Source organism: Odontomachus brunneus, unplaced genomic scaffold (genome assembly GCF_010583005.1).
Source record: "Odontomachus brunneus isolate Ranch 3 - 2012 unplaced genomic scaffold, Obru_v1 Obru_scaffold_174, whole genome shotgun sequence".
Classification (NCBI taxonomy): domain Eukaryota; kingdom Metazoa; phylum Arthropoda; class Insecta; order Hymenoptera; family Formicidae; genus Odontomachus; species Odontomachus brunneus.
Genome location: NW_022639624.1, coordinates 289,749 through 309,001, shown reverse-complemented (window position 1 = coordinate 309,001; position 19,253 = coordinate 289,749). Strand labels below are relative to the sequence as shown.

At 30.6% G+C, this 19,253-nt stretch overlaps 1 protein-coding gene across 7 annotated transcripts in view; it reads right to left on the bottom strand.

The window, feature by feature from the left end:
- LOC116851398 (calpain-A) overlaps positions 1–19,253 on the bottom strand; it is a 68,592-nt gene that overhangs the window by 12,828 nt on the left and 36,511 nt on the right. For 2 of the 7 annotated variants that reach the window (XM_032830743.1, XM_032830744.1), the window contains exons 2-11: positions 15,500–15,676; positions 14,913–15,100; positions 14,376–14,679; positions 13,653–13,834; positions 13,324–13,574; positions 13,079–13,236; positions 12,769–12,986; positions 12,446–12,488; positions 11,818–11,862; positions 11,216–11,345 (exon numbers count right to left, since the gene is read on the bottom strand). In XM_032830743.1, the coding sequence (XP_032686634.1) occupies positions 11,216–11,345; positions 11,818–11,862; positions 12,446–12,488; positions 12,769–12,986; positions 13,079–13,236; positions 13,324–13,574; positions 13,653–13,834; positions 14,376–14,679; positions 14,913–15,100; positions 15,500–15,676 (1,696 nt within the window). Of the gene's footprint in view, positions 1–11,215; positions 11,346–11,817; positions 11,863–12,445; positions 12,489–12,768; positions 12,987–13,078; positions 13,237–13,323; positions 13,575–13,652; positions 13,835–14,375; positions 14,680–14,912; positions 15,101–15,499; positions 15,677–17,395; positions 17,761–19,253 lie in introns of those variants that run through there. The other 5 variants (XM_032830738.1, XM_032830740.1, XM_032830739.1 and 2 more) reach the window with 5 other exon arrangements.

Sequence of the window (19,253 nt, the reverse complement as noted above, 5' to 3'; positions counted from 1 at the left end):
CATATGTACACAATATAAAGCGTCTCTCAATCAAAATGACAGTGACGCAGTAGGTAAGGTGAACGACACAAGAATCAGCCCAAGTAACAGACTCACGTCAAAATGATGTAAAAAACTGGTCATAACTGGTCGAATGACATTAAGTGACTAAATAACGATATCTTTAAAACATCTTTTTTGTGACATCTTAATGACGTTTCGGTATAACGTCTTAAAAACGTATTATTGACGTTTAGAGACGTCATAAAACGTCATTAAGTCGTCTAAAATGTCGTCATCGATCTGTGACATTAGACTATCATTTTGACGATATTCTCACGATATTTTTGATCATTCCTTGGTTATTTTTTATCCTGAACTTACTTAGATTTGGATGTCATTTTGACGTGTCTGCTACCTGGGAGAGGTCTCAGGCTCGAATCTCAGCAATGCCCATACAGCACAGAAGCTTGCAGCAACATTGCTACAACGTTGCAAGATTGCATATTGCAGTGCAATGTTGCAGAGACTTTGCAGTGACATTAATTTGCAATATTACTTTAGCAATATTGCAGTAATATTTAAAAAAATATTACGAATATAATATATTTTATTTATTTACTACTTATTTTTGTTACTTGTATTTCAAATTCAGTAATGTTTAACATCAATAATATTTATAGAATAGTACTTAGAATAGCACTCGTTAATGGCAATCATTAATTTGTCTTATTGCATATTTTTTATACTTCTTATACCGTTTTTTCGGAGAAAATACTTTCTTTAGATTTAATATTCGTACTTGTTTAATTTTGTGGTTTTTTTTATTTCATTAAAATATTATATTCTTAAACGAAATATCATTTTTTAAAATGATGAAAATAAAACTTTTATTTCGTTCAAGGAAACCATGTCATTTGATGAAACAACACTATTTTAACTGCTTTAAATAATATTTTTTAAAAGTTTCTCTCAAAATTTAGTAATTTGATTTGTTTAATTTGGATTTTTTTGGGTTTTTTAATTTTTTTTGTTGGATTAATCATTATAACATTTTGTTAAAAATGTAAAAGTAATTATCACTGGTTCACTACATTACATCAATATCATTACATCAATGCGATATTCATCGCATATCGAATGTTGCATTGTTTCAATATCTATCAACAAATTATCCAATAAACAACAAGTAAAAATTATATAACTATTATTTGATGTTTGCTAGGTATGTTATAATATACTGTGAACACTATAAGGATACATTATATAAGCGTGAATTGTAAGAACATCGTTGGAGTCACCGCGTGCGCGCTCGGATCCGTCACGTTAAGCAACAGTTTAGTGCGGTCAGGAGATGGATGGGGTGACCGGTGTTTTTCTACCGCTTGGGATCGAAATTATCGCAGGAGGATTCATGAAAGTTTGGAATGTGTTGACAACCTTCGATATCTAAGTAGTTTATGAGACATGAGAAAATTAGGAATATAAGTATATTTCTGTAAACATTTTGATTTTCTCATTTTTCACCTTCGCATAATAATTCTCAGTATTTGATTACTATTAATATTTAACATTGATTTTATTATCAGTATTCACCAGAAATTAAGTACTGGCCAAAAAATTACAGAATTACTGGTAATATTTAATCACTAATAATTGTTCAGTATTTCTTAGTATGATATTTCTATAAGGGAAGTATACACATTTCAGCGCTCAATTATTAATATTAATAAAATATGATGAATTACGGTATACGACATGAAAACGTCTCGGTGTGTGTTAGTATATATCATTTAGAAATGTGTGGGGAACATTTTACAAACGGTTATGAAGTAGTATATATGTTTAGAAAACGTATGTGAAACCAATATATGCTACTAGGGATGATGTGCCCTAACAATACGTATAAGAAACAACAAATTGACATAAGACATTGACATAAGACATAATTAATTAAAAAAATTTTTTTTCTTATGCAAAATATCTGAACATTATAATATCACACAATATATTCATCACACCATTACTTGTATAATAAATACACATATACGTACTTGGTTAATTATATTAATCTCACTTCTTTTTTTAATTAAATTAATTTAAAACATCTGCACTTTGTTTAAATTAACATGTACTTTGCATTTTATAGTTTTTGTTTTGATAATTTTTCTGTGGTATTTTTTATTTGGTTCCTTTCTTTAATACGTACTCGGCGTCTTTTTTTTCTTTTATAAAGACTGTTTGTTACGATCTCACTGCTTTCTGTGTAGATTATTTAGGTACAAATCTTTTACATTATTTTTACAACAAAGAAAATGTATGCACCTTTGGAATTTCGTGGCTAACTCTATTTTTTTATTGTGCAATCATTAATTGAAATCTATTTTATGTGCTTATTACGTTTTATTATAACGTTTAATGTAAATATAATGTCCATTAGTTATACTATTGTAGAAAAGTGCACTAATAATTTTATATATATCTGTGCCTCCCTTACAGAAATATCATACTAAGAATCATTGATTAATTACTTATTTAATTATTTCAGTATTAAAAGTACAGTGTTTAGTAATATTCTATGATTCAAACTCTTAGTGCTCAAGTATTTCAGTGCTTAGTGTTACAAATACTATTTTATGATTGATTTCAATGCTTAAATATTGATATGTAATACTTCGTTCAGTGATAAAATATTTACCCAGAGCTTTGTCAATATTTAAATACTAATATATAATACTTTGCTAAATGATGAAATAATTGAGTGAGTCCCAGATGCGCACATTAACAAACGGATACATTCAATCATATGTCGTTATTTATAGTCTCCAAAATATCTTTAGGCACATACTATAAAATATTATAAAATACTATTAAAATGTAGACTAAATATTTTATACAATATCTATGGTAAACAAAAAATAAATATTAGTAGTAATATTTTATAAATATTTCAATAAATATTACACATAAAAAAATAAATATAATTATTTGTAATTATTAAATTAATGAAGTAATGAAATTATTACACTAAAAAAAAATTCTTTAAATCAAAGAAATATATTTTGTTAAGTATAATTTCATAACTTAAAAAATATTTGTTAGATTTTAGAAAATATGTAATAAATATAAAGTAATATTTTTTTTAATTTGTAAAATAAGTTGTAAAATTATGAATTTCTAGATAAAAAAGTGATTTCTTTGATTTAAAAGATCTATATATAAGATTAAGCAAATGACTTCTTTATAAGAAGTAAATTAGTTTTTTTTAATGTAAAAACTGTTTCAATAAATATTTGCTTGTTTTAAAAGTAAATAAAATACAAGTAAATAATTTTATAAACCTAAATAAATTATTTTTTAATATTAAAAGTATCTTTTTTGTGTTTCAAATTCAAGTTTCTATTATTATCAGAAAACAATTTATTTAAATGTACAAAATAATTTATTTGTATTTTACTTACTTTTAATACAAGTAAATATTTTTTTAAATATACTTTTTATATATACTTTCTAAAAACATACTTTTTATATTTAAAAGAATCTATTCTCTTCTTTTAAATAAATCATATGTTTTCGTACATGAATATACCATATGTATATGGATATACAATATGAAACGTCTCTCACAAGGAATATTCGCGAAGTGTGTTTCCGATTTCGATGGAACTTGGCATATTTATAGAATGGCCAAAAATAAGAGACCTATATTTTTTTATCGGCAATGGCTCAGGTTTAAGGGGTGAAATTACCCCTCAAAGTTTCATGCCTTTTTTACTATCTCTATAATTATTGAAGATAGAAAAACACTTTTTAGCCCATTTTATTTTTTATAAAAAACCGCATAACTTTTGTATAAAAAGTTTTTTTTTCTATCTCCAATAGTTACAGAGATAGTAAAAAGGGCATGAAACTTTGAGGGGTAGTTTCGCCCCTTAAACCTGCCGATAAAAAAAACCATTGTCGATAAAAAAATATAGGTTTCTTATTTTTGGCCACTCTATAAATATGTCAAGTTTTATCGAAATCGGAGACACACACTTCGCAAATGTTCCTTGTCAGTCAAAATGACAGTGATGCAGTAGATAAGGTGAACAACTCAAAAACCAGAAGTCTCAGGTTTGAATCTCAGCAATGCCTATACAGCACAAAAGCTTTCATCAACATTGCTACAACGTTGCAAGATTGCATATTGCACTGCAATGTTGCAGAAACATTGCAGTGACATTAATTTGCAATATTATTTTAGCAATATTACAACAATATTTAAAAAATATTACGGATATAATATAATATTTTTTACTTATTTACTAGTTATTTTTGTTACTCAATGGGTAAACAATATTAAAAAAAAACATTTAAAAAACGTTTAAAAAGACATTTTTAAAACGTTAAAAATAATGGGATAAGTTCTCTTTTTTCATTAACCCGGAAGTGGGCGCGTGAACGGGACCAACGTTACTAGGCTCGTATCGGTCATTTCAACCGAAATATATTTAAGCACATATATGTGTAATAATTAAGTAATAATTAATAAATTACCAATCTAATTATTAAAAGAAACATAATAATTGAAAAACGTTTAAAAAGACATTTTTAAAACGTTAAAAATAATGGGATAAGTTCTCTTTTTTCATTAACCCGGAAGTGGGCGCGTGAACGGGACCAACGTTACTAGGCTCGTATCGGTCATTTCAACTGAAATATATTTAAGCACATATATGTGTAATAATTAAGTAATAATTAATAAATTACCAACCTAATTATTAAAAGAAACATAATAATTGAAAAACGTTTAAAAAGACATTTTTAAAACGTTAAAAATAATGGGATAAGTTCTCTTTTTTCATTAACCCGGAAGTGGGCGCGTGAACGGGACCAACGTTACTAGGCTCGTATCGGTCATTTCAACCGAAATATATTTAAGCACATATATGTGTAATAATTAAGTAATAATTAATAAATTACCAATCTAATTATTAAAAGAAACATAATAATTGAAATAAATAATTTTATGATGTCACTTCTATTTCTTTTCCCATTTTTTTTTTTCTTTACTATTTCTATATCTAATATGTTTAGGAAACATATTAAACTTACTATACATACGTGAATATATTAAAAATAAAACCATAATATTTTTATTTTAATTGCATTAATAAAAATGACATTCTTTTAGTTTAATAAAATAAAATAAGAATTTCTTGCTTCTCTCGTTTTACTTTGATTAATTTAAACATTGATTTAATAAACTTAAAAATTTATTTGATAAATTTAGAAATAGAAAATAACTCTTCTTGATTTAATGGCAATATTAAAATTATCACATTATGTATTATTTCAATAATTCAAATATTAATTTTAATAATATCGCTATTGAATCAAGAATATATACTTCAATTACACGTGCTGTTGAAAATTTTATTGATTCAACAAAAAAAGAGAGAATCGTCCGTCCAACTACGATGTCGGAAAGACAATAGATATTCGGCGGCACATCGAGTAATGCGGCAGAGATAAAAGACTAATGTTAGTAGGCGCGCTATGGTTTTTTAGATTGACTGCTAAAAACGTATCAAATTTCACATAGAAATAAGCGCGTTTACGTCGTCTCCTTCTCCATGCTATACGAGAAAATATCAAAGAAAATTTACGTAAAAACGAAAATACGATAATGTCAATAGATTAGATGATATAAGTAGGAAACGAAAAAGTACGAGGAAATGATCGATACGCGCCCACTCCCGGGTTAAAAGAATGTTTTTAACGTTTTTCTAAATGTTTTGTTTTTTAATATTTAATAAACATTTATTTTTACATTTAAAAAATGTTTTTCTAAATGTTTTTCTAAATGTTAATATTTAATATTTAAAAAATATTTTCTAAATGTGAAAATAAACATTTATTAAATATTAAAAATCGAAACATTTTTCCAAACGTTAAAAAACATTGAAAAAACGTCTGGAAAAAAGAAAACTCATCTCATTATTTTTAACGTTTTAAAAATGTTTCTTTAAATGTTTTTTTAAATTGTAATGTTTTGTAATGTCAACACCTAGGTAAACATATTTTACATAAATATTCTATGCATGTATCTCTAATTTCTTTTTTATTATATGAAATATTAGAATTATAAATAGTTTATTTTTGTGGTTGTACTAAATAATATTATAAGAAAATTATAATTAGTGTTTCGGCTGCATATGGGGATAATAAAAAAACACTCAGTATCAGTTGATTCTAATAGCGCAGTAGCCAAGGTGGTAGATTAGGAACTTGAAGGTATGTGAGGTCTCGAGTTCGCGTCCGACCAGTAAATTTTCAGGTGCGAAAGTAGTGAGAAATTAAATAAAAGAGCTAAATTTCATTTAAAATCAAAATAAGCTAACTAGTTGCAATCGTTTCTGCAAGATATATATTTTTTTAACAAGTGTCATACGTCATTGTTGTGTCATTTTTTATTAAAAAAATGACGTCATTAAGACGTCGTACATATGACGTCATTGATCTGTGACTTAGGACCAATCAAAAAGACGTCATTGTTTAGTTAACTTGAAGGATAAACGACGTAAAATTCACGTCATTATCATGGCTGTCTGCTACTTAGGCTAGAATCAATTTTGATATGTAAGAACATCTTCAGGATATTGGTAGAATCAAATATTGTTATCTACGCACATCCTACTGATATTCAATTATTACTTCCTATGGACGTTCAAAAAGCGGACATACAGATGTTCTCGGTACATTCTACAAATATATTTTGGTTTTCACAGACGCGTTTTGGATATCACTAAATCCCTCGTGCTACATCTATTGGACATACCTAGGATCAATTTTTGTTATGTAAGTGATGAAACAACACTATTGTTTTAAATAGTATTTTTTAAAAGTTCTTTCAAAATTTAGTAATTCGATTTGTTTAATTTGGATTTTCTTTGATCTTTTATTTTTTTTTTGTTTGAATTAATCATTATAACATTCTGTTAAAAATTTAAAAGTAATTACGACTGGCTCACTACATTACATCAATATTCATCGCATATCAAATGTTGCATTGTTTCAATATCTATCAGTAAATTATCCAACAAATACCAAGAAAAATCATATAACTATTATTTAGTGTTTGCTAATATACTGTGAACATTATAAGGACACATTATATAAGCATAAATCGTGAGAATACCGTTGGAGTCACTAGGAATCGCCGCGTGTTGCTCGTCAGGTTAAGCAACACTTTAACGAAGTCAGGATATGGATGGGTATTATTATACCGCTTTGGGATCGAAATTATCGAGGGAGGATTCACGAAAGTTTTAGAGTGTTGACAATCTTCGATACCTAATGGTTTATGAGATATGAGAAAATGAAGAATTAGAAGTATATTTTTCAAATATTATAATTTCCTCATTTTTCACCTTCGTACAATAATTCTCAGTATTTGATTACTATCAATATTCAATAGTGATTTTATTATCAGTATTCATCAGAAATTAAATACTGGTCAAAAAATTACTGAATTACTGGTAATACTTAATTATTAATAATTTTTCAGTATTTCTTAGTATGATATTTCTGTAAGGGTAAGACTATATGTATCTTTGACGTAGATACACCTTTAATTTTTAAATTTGTGATTTTAAACGTTTTATTATATTAGCAGTTTTAAATAATTTTAAATAATTTTAAAATAAAGATATCTTTTGTTATTATTATCTCTTTTTTTCAATTATACTAAGTTTTATCCACAAGGAGTACATACTTTTTCTTTATTTTTTCAACTTTTAAAATTATATTCTATTAATTCTTGTAAAGTATATGATTTTTTCAAATTTTCTGGCAATTGAAATAATAGAATATTTGACTGGATTTCTGTATTTCTGGATTTCTGTATTTGTAACACATTTTACTATAAAATTTCCTCCGTGTAGTGATATATATTTTCCTCTAATATGAACTCGCAGGCTGCGTTCCAATATTTGTTACTAATATTGAAACTCTATATGTGTACGTGACACAAACTTTAGATCTTGAATACTGGTAGTAAATATCGGAACGCAGTCTTAATCATCATTGAACTTTATTAAATTTATCAATGAAATTATTTTATTTTATTTACGTGTTTACACTAGACGAAAAGATACATGATCGATTTAATATTTATTGCGCACATAATATACGTTTATTTTGATTCGTACAGTCTATACGGAAATCTTTATAATATTTCACCTACGAAAATCTTTTCTTTCTCACCAATTAATTTAAAATTCAGATTACACGTTTGCAATACAGATCGCGGACATCACAAGCACAAATTGATATAAAACTATAAGAAAATATACGTAAAATTATAAATATAGCTCGATATGTGTATCTAATGGTCGATCATGAAACTTTTCCTCTAGTCTAGCGTAAATTCGTGAATCAATGATAATCATTATAGATACATGCTGCTTATTACAGTCTATATATATTGTAAACGAAATCTGACAAACGCGCATCGCTTGTGTGCGTACATATACGTGTGATCTGAAGCTGAATCGTTTGGCAATACAAATGAGGCTTGATAGACAAACTTATTCATTTGTATGTGTGCGTACGTGTTTCTGAAAAAATCTGAGAATCTGCGCGAAAATAAAAAGGACTTTTCGCGGGCAAGATTACGAGATCTCCGTATTGCTTGCACCAATTTTAATTAAACTTGGTGCAAATTACGCGCGCACTAAATATTATATAAGAAAACTTTCATCAGATTTTCGATTACAGTTTTCGTGTTTGAAATATTTGACTCGGAAGACTCAATCGACCCAGAAATTCCAGATGAACTTATACGATCGCATTATTTTATTTTATACGTACTCAGCGTCGCGCCGCGACCGCGGCGCTTGATGTGAAGAAAATAAAAAGTAACGAGACAATTGCATTCGAGTTCCAATAAGCAAGCATTTTTTTTCCTCTATTTACGCAATAGCCGCTCTGTCTATCCATGTGACGATTGTCGTCACATGGACAGACATAACGTGTGCAGACATAAGTAAAGGGGAAAAAACGCTTATTTGTCGGAGCTCAAATATACATCGCTGTGACGAGAACGAGTTACACGGGAAATCGTATTGAGTTCCCTTATAGAAATATCATACTAAGAATCATTGATAATTACTTATTTTCAGTATTAAAAATACTGGATAATAAGTAATTATCAATGATTCTTAGTATGATATTTCTATAAGGGTTGATTGATTTCTTTTAAAATTAAACGGGATTGTTTCATTCGGCTCGCCGCGACTTCTCTGGTTCTTTCCGTCAAAAAAGCTCCGTGAGCTCTTGTTCCCGAGCAAAAATTGAATCTAGTTATTGTCTAGTAATGACACAGAAAAGTTGGGTCTTACATCGCTACTAGCTAGGAATGTAATGCTCATTTCTAGTGGCTGCCAGAAAAATTATCTAGCTGAATACAAAAAAAATAACTTGTAACTATAATTGATATAGTTACTAGACAGTTCTGATAGCCAATTTCTATTCAGGATTTACCGATGATTTTCTATCTCGTTACTTTGTAATTTTTTTCATCTAGCTACTATCTATGTAATTGGCAGGGTTGGAAAGTAACGCGTTACTTGTAACGACGTTACTATTTCGTTACTTTTTTTTGTAACGATTTGGTAATGCCGTTACTTTTTGTATCAGTAACGAAAAAGTAACGGCATTACATTTTCTTTAGTAACGAGTAACGAAATTCATCGTTACTTATATCGTTACTTTTTTATTATAGTGGCTTCTGTACACAGAACGCGGCAACGCTTACCACGCGACGAAAGTTTGCACACGATAAACAATTAATGTGCTGCTTTCCGTAAAGCCCATTCTACAATAAACAATAAATCTTAAGTCATAATAAAATTGACCAATCATAGTCGACTATTAGAAGAATAATCCACTGTAATTGGTCAATTTTATTGCGACTTAAAACTTATTGCTTATTGTAGAAAGCCTCTAAAGCGTGGTCTACAATGAGAACTTAAACCATAAAATTCAAGTTTAAGCTCTAAGCCGTAAGAAATTGATCAGTCAATTATTTTTCTTATAATTAACTGTGATTAGTCAACTTCTTACGGCTTAGGACTTAAAGCTTAAATTTTATGGCTTAAGTTCTCATTGTAGACCACGCTTAAGGGGCGCCGCACACGAATTGACATACAGTAACGTACCGTAAGAATTGACCAATCACTTTGAGTATCGTCGAACCGTAGGATCGCCATTTTTGTGAATACTCGATTGTAATTAGTCCATTTTTATGGTACGTCTTACGTTACTGTTATGTCAATTTGTGTGCGGCGTCCTTAAAGCCCATTCTACATTAGTCGCAATCGCAAGATCGCAAGGACCAATTGACCAATCATAATTGATTATTCTTCGATCGCAAGAAGAACAATCGAATATGATTAGTCAATTTCTTTGCGACCTTACGATTTGCGACTAATGTAGAATGGGCTTTATGTCGTTATGCAAGAATGCTTCCCGCTTAAATATCTTATATTTTGTCTTTATATATGTATAATTTATGTATTCTCTCTTACTATTCGTTTTATAAGCCGATTTTAACTTTTTTTTTTACAAAAGTAACGGAAAGTAACGATTTTTTTATCGTTACTTTTCAAATAACGGTAACGTGTTACTTTTTAGAATCAGTAACGGTAACGAGTTACTTTTACTGCAAGTAACGGTAACGGTAACGCGTTACTTTTAAAAAGTAACGTTCCCAACCCTGGTAATTGGTATAGTTACTAGATATAGTTACTAGATAGATACTAGTCCTGGCATTCAAAAGACTGAATAGGATTATTTAGCCAATCACGAGTTGGTGACTGGCTAGAAAACTTATCTAGTCATTATTATCTAGCTACTAGTCTTGAAATTTGTTTTACTAGATATATTTTTGCTCGGGTTGTTACAGTTGTATCCAATGTAACTTCTATATCGCAGTCCCGACAGACTGCAAGCGCTTTTCCTACAAAGTACTCATAACATTTTTCGACTCACTGCCATCCTATATTCCTTTTTATAATTTATTTATACGCTACACTTACTTGTGATATTCTAGACAAAAATTTTTCAGTCTCATATATTTGTAAGTAAAAATCGCGATTTCGTGACATCACGTTCGCAAGGCTTATTCCTCAATAATACGTGATTGTAACAATATATTTTTTTCATATTACAAGCGTTTTGTAATATTCACCTTTCCTCATGGCGAAATCTAAAATATCTTTGAGTTCCATCCAATCTACTTCCAAGTCATCTCCAGCGAGTTTTTTAAAGAATTCTCGAACTTTCTCGGTATTACGATCTTGTTCGGGTTCATCACGAACCTAGAAATAGAAAAGAAAACAGATTGTTAATGATAAAAGTAATTCTAATTTAAGATAATATTAGGAAAGAAATGCAAAGTTCTAGATTTTAATTAATGATTATAATTGTATTCTGAAATTTTATATTTCCTGTTCTATGCTTTATCCAAAAATAATCATAACTTCAATAAAATAATAAATTTCGTATGTTATATAAGTATACAAAATGAATAACTAAACCAAATCATTGAAAATGTTTTAACAGCTAATTAAATATATCAATTTATAATCCGGCTCCTGCTACCTCATTCTATATTTGGAAAGTCATAGCAACCGAGGTGATTGTGTTAAAGTAAGTCAAATAATGTGATCCAGTGTTTATTTTACTTCTTGTACACAACATATACACACGGAATACATAGCTTTTTATTGCAATGCTTTTTATTGTGAGCAATATATAAGTATAAGTACGCGTGCAATTTTCTATACTTACGTTATTTTTAGTCTCTTCCTCCTTATCGCCCATAGAATTAATCACCTAAAAGCGAAGCGGCATAAACATGCATATTGTTACGTATTAGCAACAGATTACTATCACGGATCCACGATGTCACAAATATAAAGTTAAATGACACATCGAATAAGTGTTGATCTTTGTAAGCATTAATGTGATTTAGACATCAAGACTCAATTCTACAGTGCTGGTTAATTTAATGGATTATACGAATTAGCAAAAACTAGTTAAATGTATTATTTATCCACAATTACGCACTTATGCCGACATGTGATGTATACTTATCAAGTGTTAATGCTGTGAACTAATAATTATCGTTTTTCGTGAATCGTGCAAAATGTGAAAATATATTTGTCGTGTTCTCTGCGATATAATTAACCCTAAACAGTATATCAGAATATTTATGTATTATACATCTTCTTGGTCCTATAATATTCATGTACTTTATGTGACGTCGTTTTTGTTTCATTGTATTATAAAATCGTTATTATAAGAAATAAAATAATGTACGTACATAATAAATAAATATAATAATCAATGCTGTTTAGGATTAATATATTATTAGGCAAATGTTAGTTTTTTTTATTCGAATATTCACAATTCCTACCCTATCGTCGACTTCGCCAATACCGACTTCCTCATCGTTTTCTCTGTAAATAAAACGGAACAGTTTCAATAAAAATTCTTCTCTTAACATGACAAATATCATATGCGGTGTTTTATACTTATAAAACTTTTATTAAAAATTTTTTTCTTAAAAGAAAAATGAAAGAATCATTGTTTTTCAAGAATCATTATTTTTATTGAAAGTAAAGGATTTCTTGTAAACTAAAAAAAAGGTTACAGTTTAAATTCAAAATTTATGACAGAATTAATAACTTTCTTCCATATTTTCGTCTGAGACATTTTGCATATCGTAACACGACTTACTCCATATTGTTCTTATTTTCAGAAAAGATTCTCAGCAAGAATTCACCCTCCTCATTTGGATCGAATGTGCTTGGAACTATGCAGTATACACCTGGTGGTAATTTGAAGCGACATGTGACTTCTCGTAAATTTATAAATGCTGGTGAACGAGCGACAGACGCGTTGTACTTGAAGAAGTTAATGTCCAACGGTTTTGGTAACCTCTCTGGGTACTCCAACTGTTGGTAAAAAATTCAACAGTTAACTCATACAAAAGACTTTATATTCAGTGGAATTACTTTTTATTCAGCATCAATTAAATTTTGCATACGTTGTATATCGCGAAACCGATGGTGAGGCAATCGGCACCCATTCTCTTTTGCGCCCGTCTGTTCTTCTGCATCAAAGCAACGATTACGGTACATTTATCATCATCATCGTCGGGATGTTCCAACGTGATGCGATATTGCGGGTTGTGCCAAAAGGTCTCTGCACAAAAGATTCATTTTCGTTTAAAAAAATTTTCGAATAAAAAGATCGAAATTAAGGAAAACAAAGTTAAAGTCAAAATCTCACCCAAGTAGTTTCTACATCCACCCGCCGTTACTCCACGTACCCATTCTCCTTCGAAAACGCTCATCTCCCAGCGCTTCTTACCGGCATCGAGATCGTGACTCGATAAAGAGTCAGGATTCAAGTTGCATATCTCGAGTTGAGTAAAGTAACGCGTAAAATCATGGAATGACATCCAGAACTCGCCGTCTACGTCAAAAGTTAGGCCGAGCTCTTCTTTCTCGTGATCAGGAATGAATCTCCATTCCGGGGATCTATTTGATATACGATAAAAGTATAAGACTCGGTTGTAAGACGTAATTATCGACATGCAATGAATAGAATTCACTCACTGATCGCTCCAAGGTCCGTTCCATTCTGCTTCGTTTCCCCAAGGGTTCCGAAGTCTTAATAGAGGTATGGTACCGTGTTGATTTGGAGTTTGGATTTCCACGTGTTTTACACGTGTGATGCTATAAGCGTGACCCCGTATCAGTCCCTGAGGTGTTTCTGCTTCTATTATGTTTGGATCGGGCTAAAAGAAATGCGTCTACACGTTATTAATGATTTGTTAATATTAATAGTAACAAATAAGTTTTATTAGTTTTCTAAATGATTGCTTATTCATAAAAATAGAACACGTTATAATATAATTTTGATAGTAGGAATGTTTTTCTAATATCATGCGTAGTCGTTGAAAATAGGAGTCCAAGTTGGAAGTTTTGTTTCGGATTATAGCTCGTCTAAAGTAGACTAGAAATGTTGGCATCACCTTATGAAAATCACAACTCGAAGACACAATTAAAGTAATGAAATAAAACAATGGTTAATTCAAAAAGTCTCGTTCAAGAAATGATTTTTAAATTAGCCGAATTCCGCAATTTAATAACAAATTTTTTGTCAAAAACCTGATATAAGTGTTAAAAGTACATTCTTGTTTGGAATTATATATAATTTTAAATAGAATGAAAATGTTGTTGATATTATGCAAAAGAGACCGTTATCATTCAAAGAGACTGTTTAAAATAATGATAAATTCACAAAGTTATATTCATGACAAGCGATTTTTAATTTACCTCAATCGAGCAACCCAATAACGAATTTCTTTCAAAGGCTTTCAGCAGTATATTGAACAAATTGGGCGGTGTTTGATCCATTTGATACATTTCCGTTACTCCGCCTGTGAAATCCTCCATAGCCTCGCAAGTTGTGCCACCTTTTAACGCTTCGTAGGAACCATGTAACTTCGCATATGCTTTTTCAAGAAGGGCGCTCCAGAATTCGTTACTCTCAGCTGAATGCAAATATACCAGTTCGCCACGGCAGGTAGGTAATCGATCATCGATCACCACGTCGACCCACCTGCCGTATTGCCAGAACCTAATACACACAAATTTCATGTAGATGAGTCGTTTCCAAAGTCACGATGGCTTATAGTTAACGGCCGTTATACATTTTTTGTCATTACCGCATCTATGCAGAAAATATTTTATGCACGAATAGATGATTTAGTCTTATATATATAAAAAGTCGCAAAAATAGATATGGGTTACATAATCATTCTGATTTAGAGATTATAAGTGAGTTATTTATGAGTTAAAATTTCGCCGAACCTGAAGTGAAAGACGCCAGCGTAGTTCTCCTCAAAACTCTGATCCTCTGGCACCACTTGGAAAAATAGATTCGGATACATAGTGAGATTCGCTACGGCGGCTAGCAACCAGCAATCTCCTAATTCTCCTTGTTGCACGTCGAATCGCGAAAAACCCTCCACGAAAAGCTGAGGGTCATCCACGATTTCCTATAAAGCACGAATATATTGAAAGTCCAAAATAATTATTCTTTATTTTCTTACAAAATATAGCGTTTAAAATTTTTCTTAACTCCTTCAGACCCGATTTATTTCTCATAATACAAAAAAATATTTACACATTGGTTATTAATGGTGAGAGTTTAATAAAAATAAAAATATAAAAAATCAATTTATCAAATTTTCCAAGTTTTCCACCCAGAGATTGCAGAGCAATAATTTACAAAAAATAATAATTTTATAAGGCTTCAAAGTGTTGTGCAAAATTATGCATATAGAGTCTGAATGAGTTAAAGGTGTGTATAATTACGATATCCGTAATTTTTCTTGATGGTAACTGTAATAATTCGAACGATTTATGTAGTACAACATTCTTAGAAAATTTCTGACCATTGGCCGCTTCCATTCTATATATCTGTCCGGTCTGCGAGAGAAGTACAGCGATGAATCTGTGGCCGGGAATTCAGGATCCTCGAAAAGCCGTCCGGTCTCCAAGCACTCCCGTCTCAGTGTGTTAAAATCTTGGATCTCACCCCGCGGTCTGAAGCCGGAACCCTTCTCTCCCAGCTGCGAACAATGACTTATATGAGATCGCAGTACGATCTGGATGAGCGTGAGCTCCGTTCGGAGACGATCATAATTAAAAGATCTAACGAGTACCTACTTTTGTGTCACTTACCGATTATACTGAAACTCAGTACACTTGTAGAGTAGTGAGAAATAATAGACACATATTTTTTTATATCGGCAATGGTGCAATTGGCAAGGGTGAAAACACTCTCTGAAAGGTAATTTGGCATATTTTGTTTTGAGCAAATATCTTCGGAACCGATGAGAAAAAAAAGTTCTTAGATAAAAGTTTAATTAACGTTCTTGAAAATAGTATAATGGAATTTTATAATAATTTGATAGTTTGCAAAATACCCCCACTATCATCAATTAATTTTGTAAAATAGAAAATTTTGTTAGAACAAAAATGAAAGAAAATTTTACGCCAAATTCATCCATATATAACAAAGTTGGTTTCCGAAATACCATTTTTGGAAAATAATCCGTAAACAACGCGCCTCGGTGGTTAATATAACCGAGTTACATTTCAGGGTGTATTTTATCCCTTAAAAGTGAGATTGGACAAATATTAAAAATACGTGTCTCTTACAAATAAACTTACCTTTATGTCACTCGTCGATTTCGTGGAAACTAACTTTTGAATGTACAAGAACGAATAATTAACTCGTTGTATTTAAGTTCATGTTATTAGAGATGTTTTTGACTTTTGGAGATGATAAGAATATAAATAAGTATAGATAAGTATAAATAAGTATAAAACAATAAAAATAAAAATACAAAAAATAATAAAAAATAAATATATAAATAAAAGTATAAAAAATAAGAAAAATGAAAATATAAAAAATAAAAATACAAAAAATAATAAAAACATGAAAGAAGAAAATGGGAATAGGTTCTCGTCACCTCCTCCTCGGTTCCTTCCTGGATTCGGCAAAGAGCGAGATAAAATTATTTTGATAGATCAGGTTGCCATCCGGTTGCCATCCGATAGAATTCGTTATTTTGAATTGTTACATTTACATAATAATTTTTACATTAAATTTGTTTTCAGCGACATGAAAATCTCTTATCATCTCCAAAAGCATTTCTAATAACATGAACTTAAATGCAACGAGTTAATTCGTTTTTATAAATTCAAGGGTTAGCATCCATAAAATCGGCGAGTGACACAAAGGTAAATTTATTTGTAAGAGACATATTTTTTTTATATTTGCCCAATCTCACTTTTAAAAGATAAAACACCTGAAAGATAACTCGGTTATATTAACCACCGAGACACGTTATTTGCGGATTATTTTCCAAAAATGGTATTTCGGAAACCAATTTTGTTATATATGGATGAATTTGGCGTGAAATTTTCTTTCATTTTTATTCTAAAAAAATTTTTAATTTTGCAAAATTAATTGATGGTGGTGGGGGTATTTTGCAAACTCAAATAATCAAATTATTGCAAAATTTCATTATACTGTTTTCAAGAATGTTAATTATCATAAAACTTTTATTTAGGAACTTTTTTTTAATCTCTCACGGTTCCGAAGATATTTCCTCAAAATAAAATATGCCAAATTATCTTTCAAAGGGTGTTTTCACTCTTACAATTGCACCATTGCCGATATAAAAAAATACGTGTCTATTATTTCTCACTAAGTGTATTGAGTTTCAATAAAATTGGTGAGTGAAACAAAGGTAGTTTTATACTTGCAAGTAGTGACCTACATTGTAGCAAGACTTTCCAATGTAACATTTTGTCGTTCGTATTGTTTTATCCGCGTACAGTTGTTTATTTTGTAGCAAGCTTGTTCGTTCCTCCATCGCGGGATCACTCGATTGATTGGACACATTCTTTTTCGAACTTGTGGTAATTTTGAGTTTGTTAAGATAGATATTATTGTTTCTACCAGTTTTACTGTCGCTTATAAGTTTTGTGAACTCGCAATTAGATCCAATTTTCAACACCGCGATGCCTTCTTGCACGTAATTGGAGTAGCGATAATTAGCATACTTGCTACGTCGTAAATCCATCTCGATGAATTAACGAACGAAAGCCAACTGGTCGCGTCTATAAAAAAAAAAAAAAAAACACGCGGTAATCGTTATGTGTATGCGAAAGATCTTTTCGAAATGCAATCGATCTAAAACGACAAACGAGACTGCTCGTTTAGGGAAGTTATATTGTTAGTAATAGAGGTCTTTTTTGATACGGTTATCGTTTCTGATATGATAGCATACAACCGGATAATAACGAACCGCAATTTAGATTACAGTACGTTGTTTGATAAGCTTATATATACGAATATTCTATAATACTGCACATACAGGATATCCCGAAACTATTGTACGACACCTTAATAGCGTGTCCCAATTAGTGCTGAGAAAAATTAATAATATTGAAATGATGTAAATTTTTGTATGATGAATGATTGAAATTATTGAATGATATTATTACTTAATTTTTTTGTATATTTAGACTAATAATTGTAAAGATGAGTAAAATGTCTCTGGCTATCAATATGCTATATATTTTCATGCTTTCTAAACATTGAATAATTAAATAAATAACGTAACATGTTCTCAAACGCTAGTCGATAGGCTGAAAGTCACACAACTTTTAAATAATGTAGGATCCGAAAGTATCGAGAGACAGGGGCTAAGTCACAATTAGACTCACTTTTACGATAAATAATGTTATAAATATATTTTTAAAGAGCAATACAATATTCATCTAATCTCATTGCTGTATGTCAGAAGATTGACTCGCGCGACTCGCGTCGTTAATTGTTTCCGTTGCTACGCCGGTATTATTTTGCTCGATTTTAGGTCCGACTCGATCTAACTCACGGCCCCCACAATAATAACAATGTCTAAGAAGTTATATGACGAAAAAGAGAAAGGCACATTTCTGTTACTACAGTCAACACAAACGTAGTGCGTTCCCAGCAAGCAAAATGCTGGCAGCATGCTGGCAGTATGCCGGCAGATTGAATCATGGTTATGCAGCAGATTTCATGCAACTGTGTCCTCATTAAGCTTAATTTTCTCTGTAACGTGTTGCCGATAAAGTGTGCCGGCAGAAATGTAACAGAAATATATCATCATTTGCCCTAATAATAAAATTGCAAAAATATGTTACCTTCTACGCATAGCCTGATTTTTATATCAATGACGCGACAAGTGCGGTAGAAAAAGAACACGATTTGCTGTCACGGTATGACAATAGAAATATAGAAGATATATCACACAACGTGCTACATCATGTACTAACAACAGAAATCGACCATGACGTGCTTTCGAACGTGAGGACAGAAACGCAGCAGAAATCGATCACGACGTGCCGCTCGAACGTAACAGCAGAAACGCAACAGAAATTGATCATGACGTGCGTCCGAAAGCAATGGTAGATACGAGGCAGAAATGCCCTGATGGAAAAATTTTGCTAAAATTATAATAAAACTTGCTGAAAACGTAATAAAATATGCTGAAATTTTTCTGAAAAACTCAATCAATTGACCCACGTTCATTATGATTTCAGCAATATTCATTGAAAATCAGCGAAATTTCAGTGAATTTCAATAAG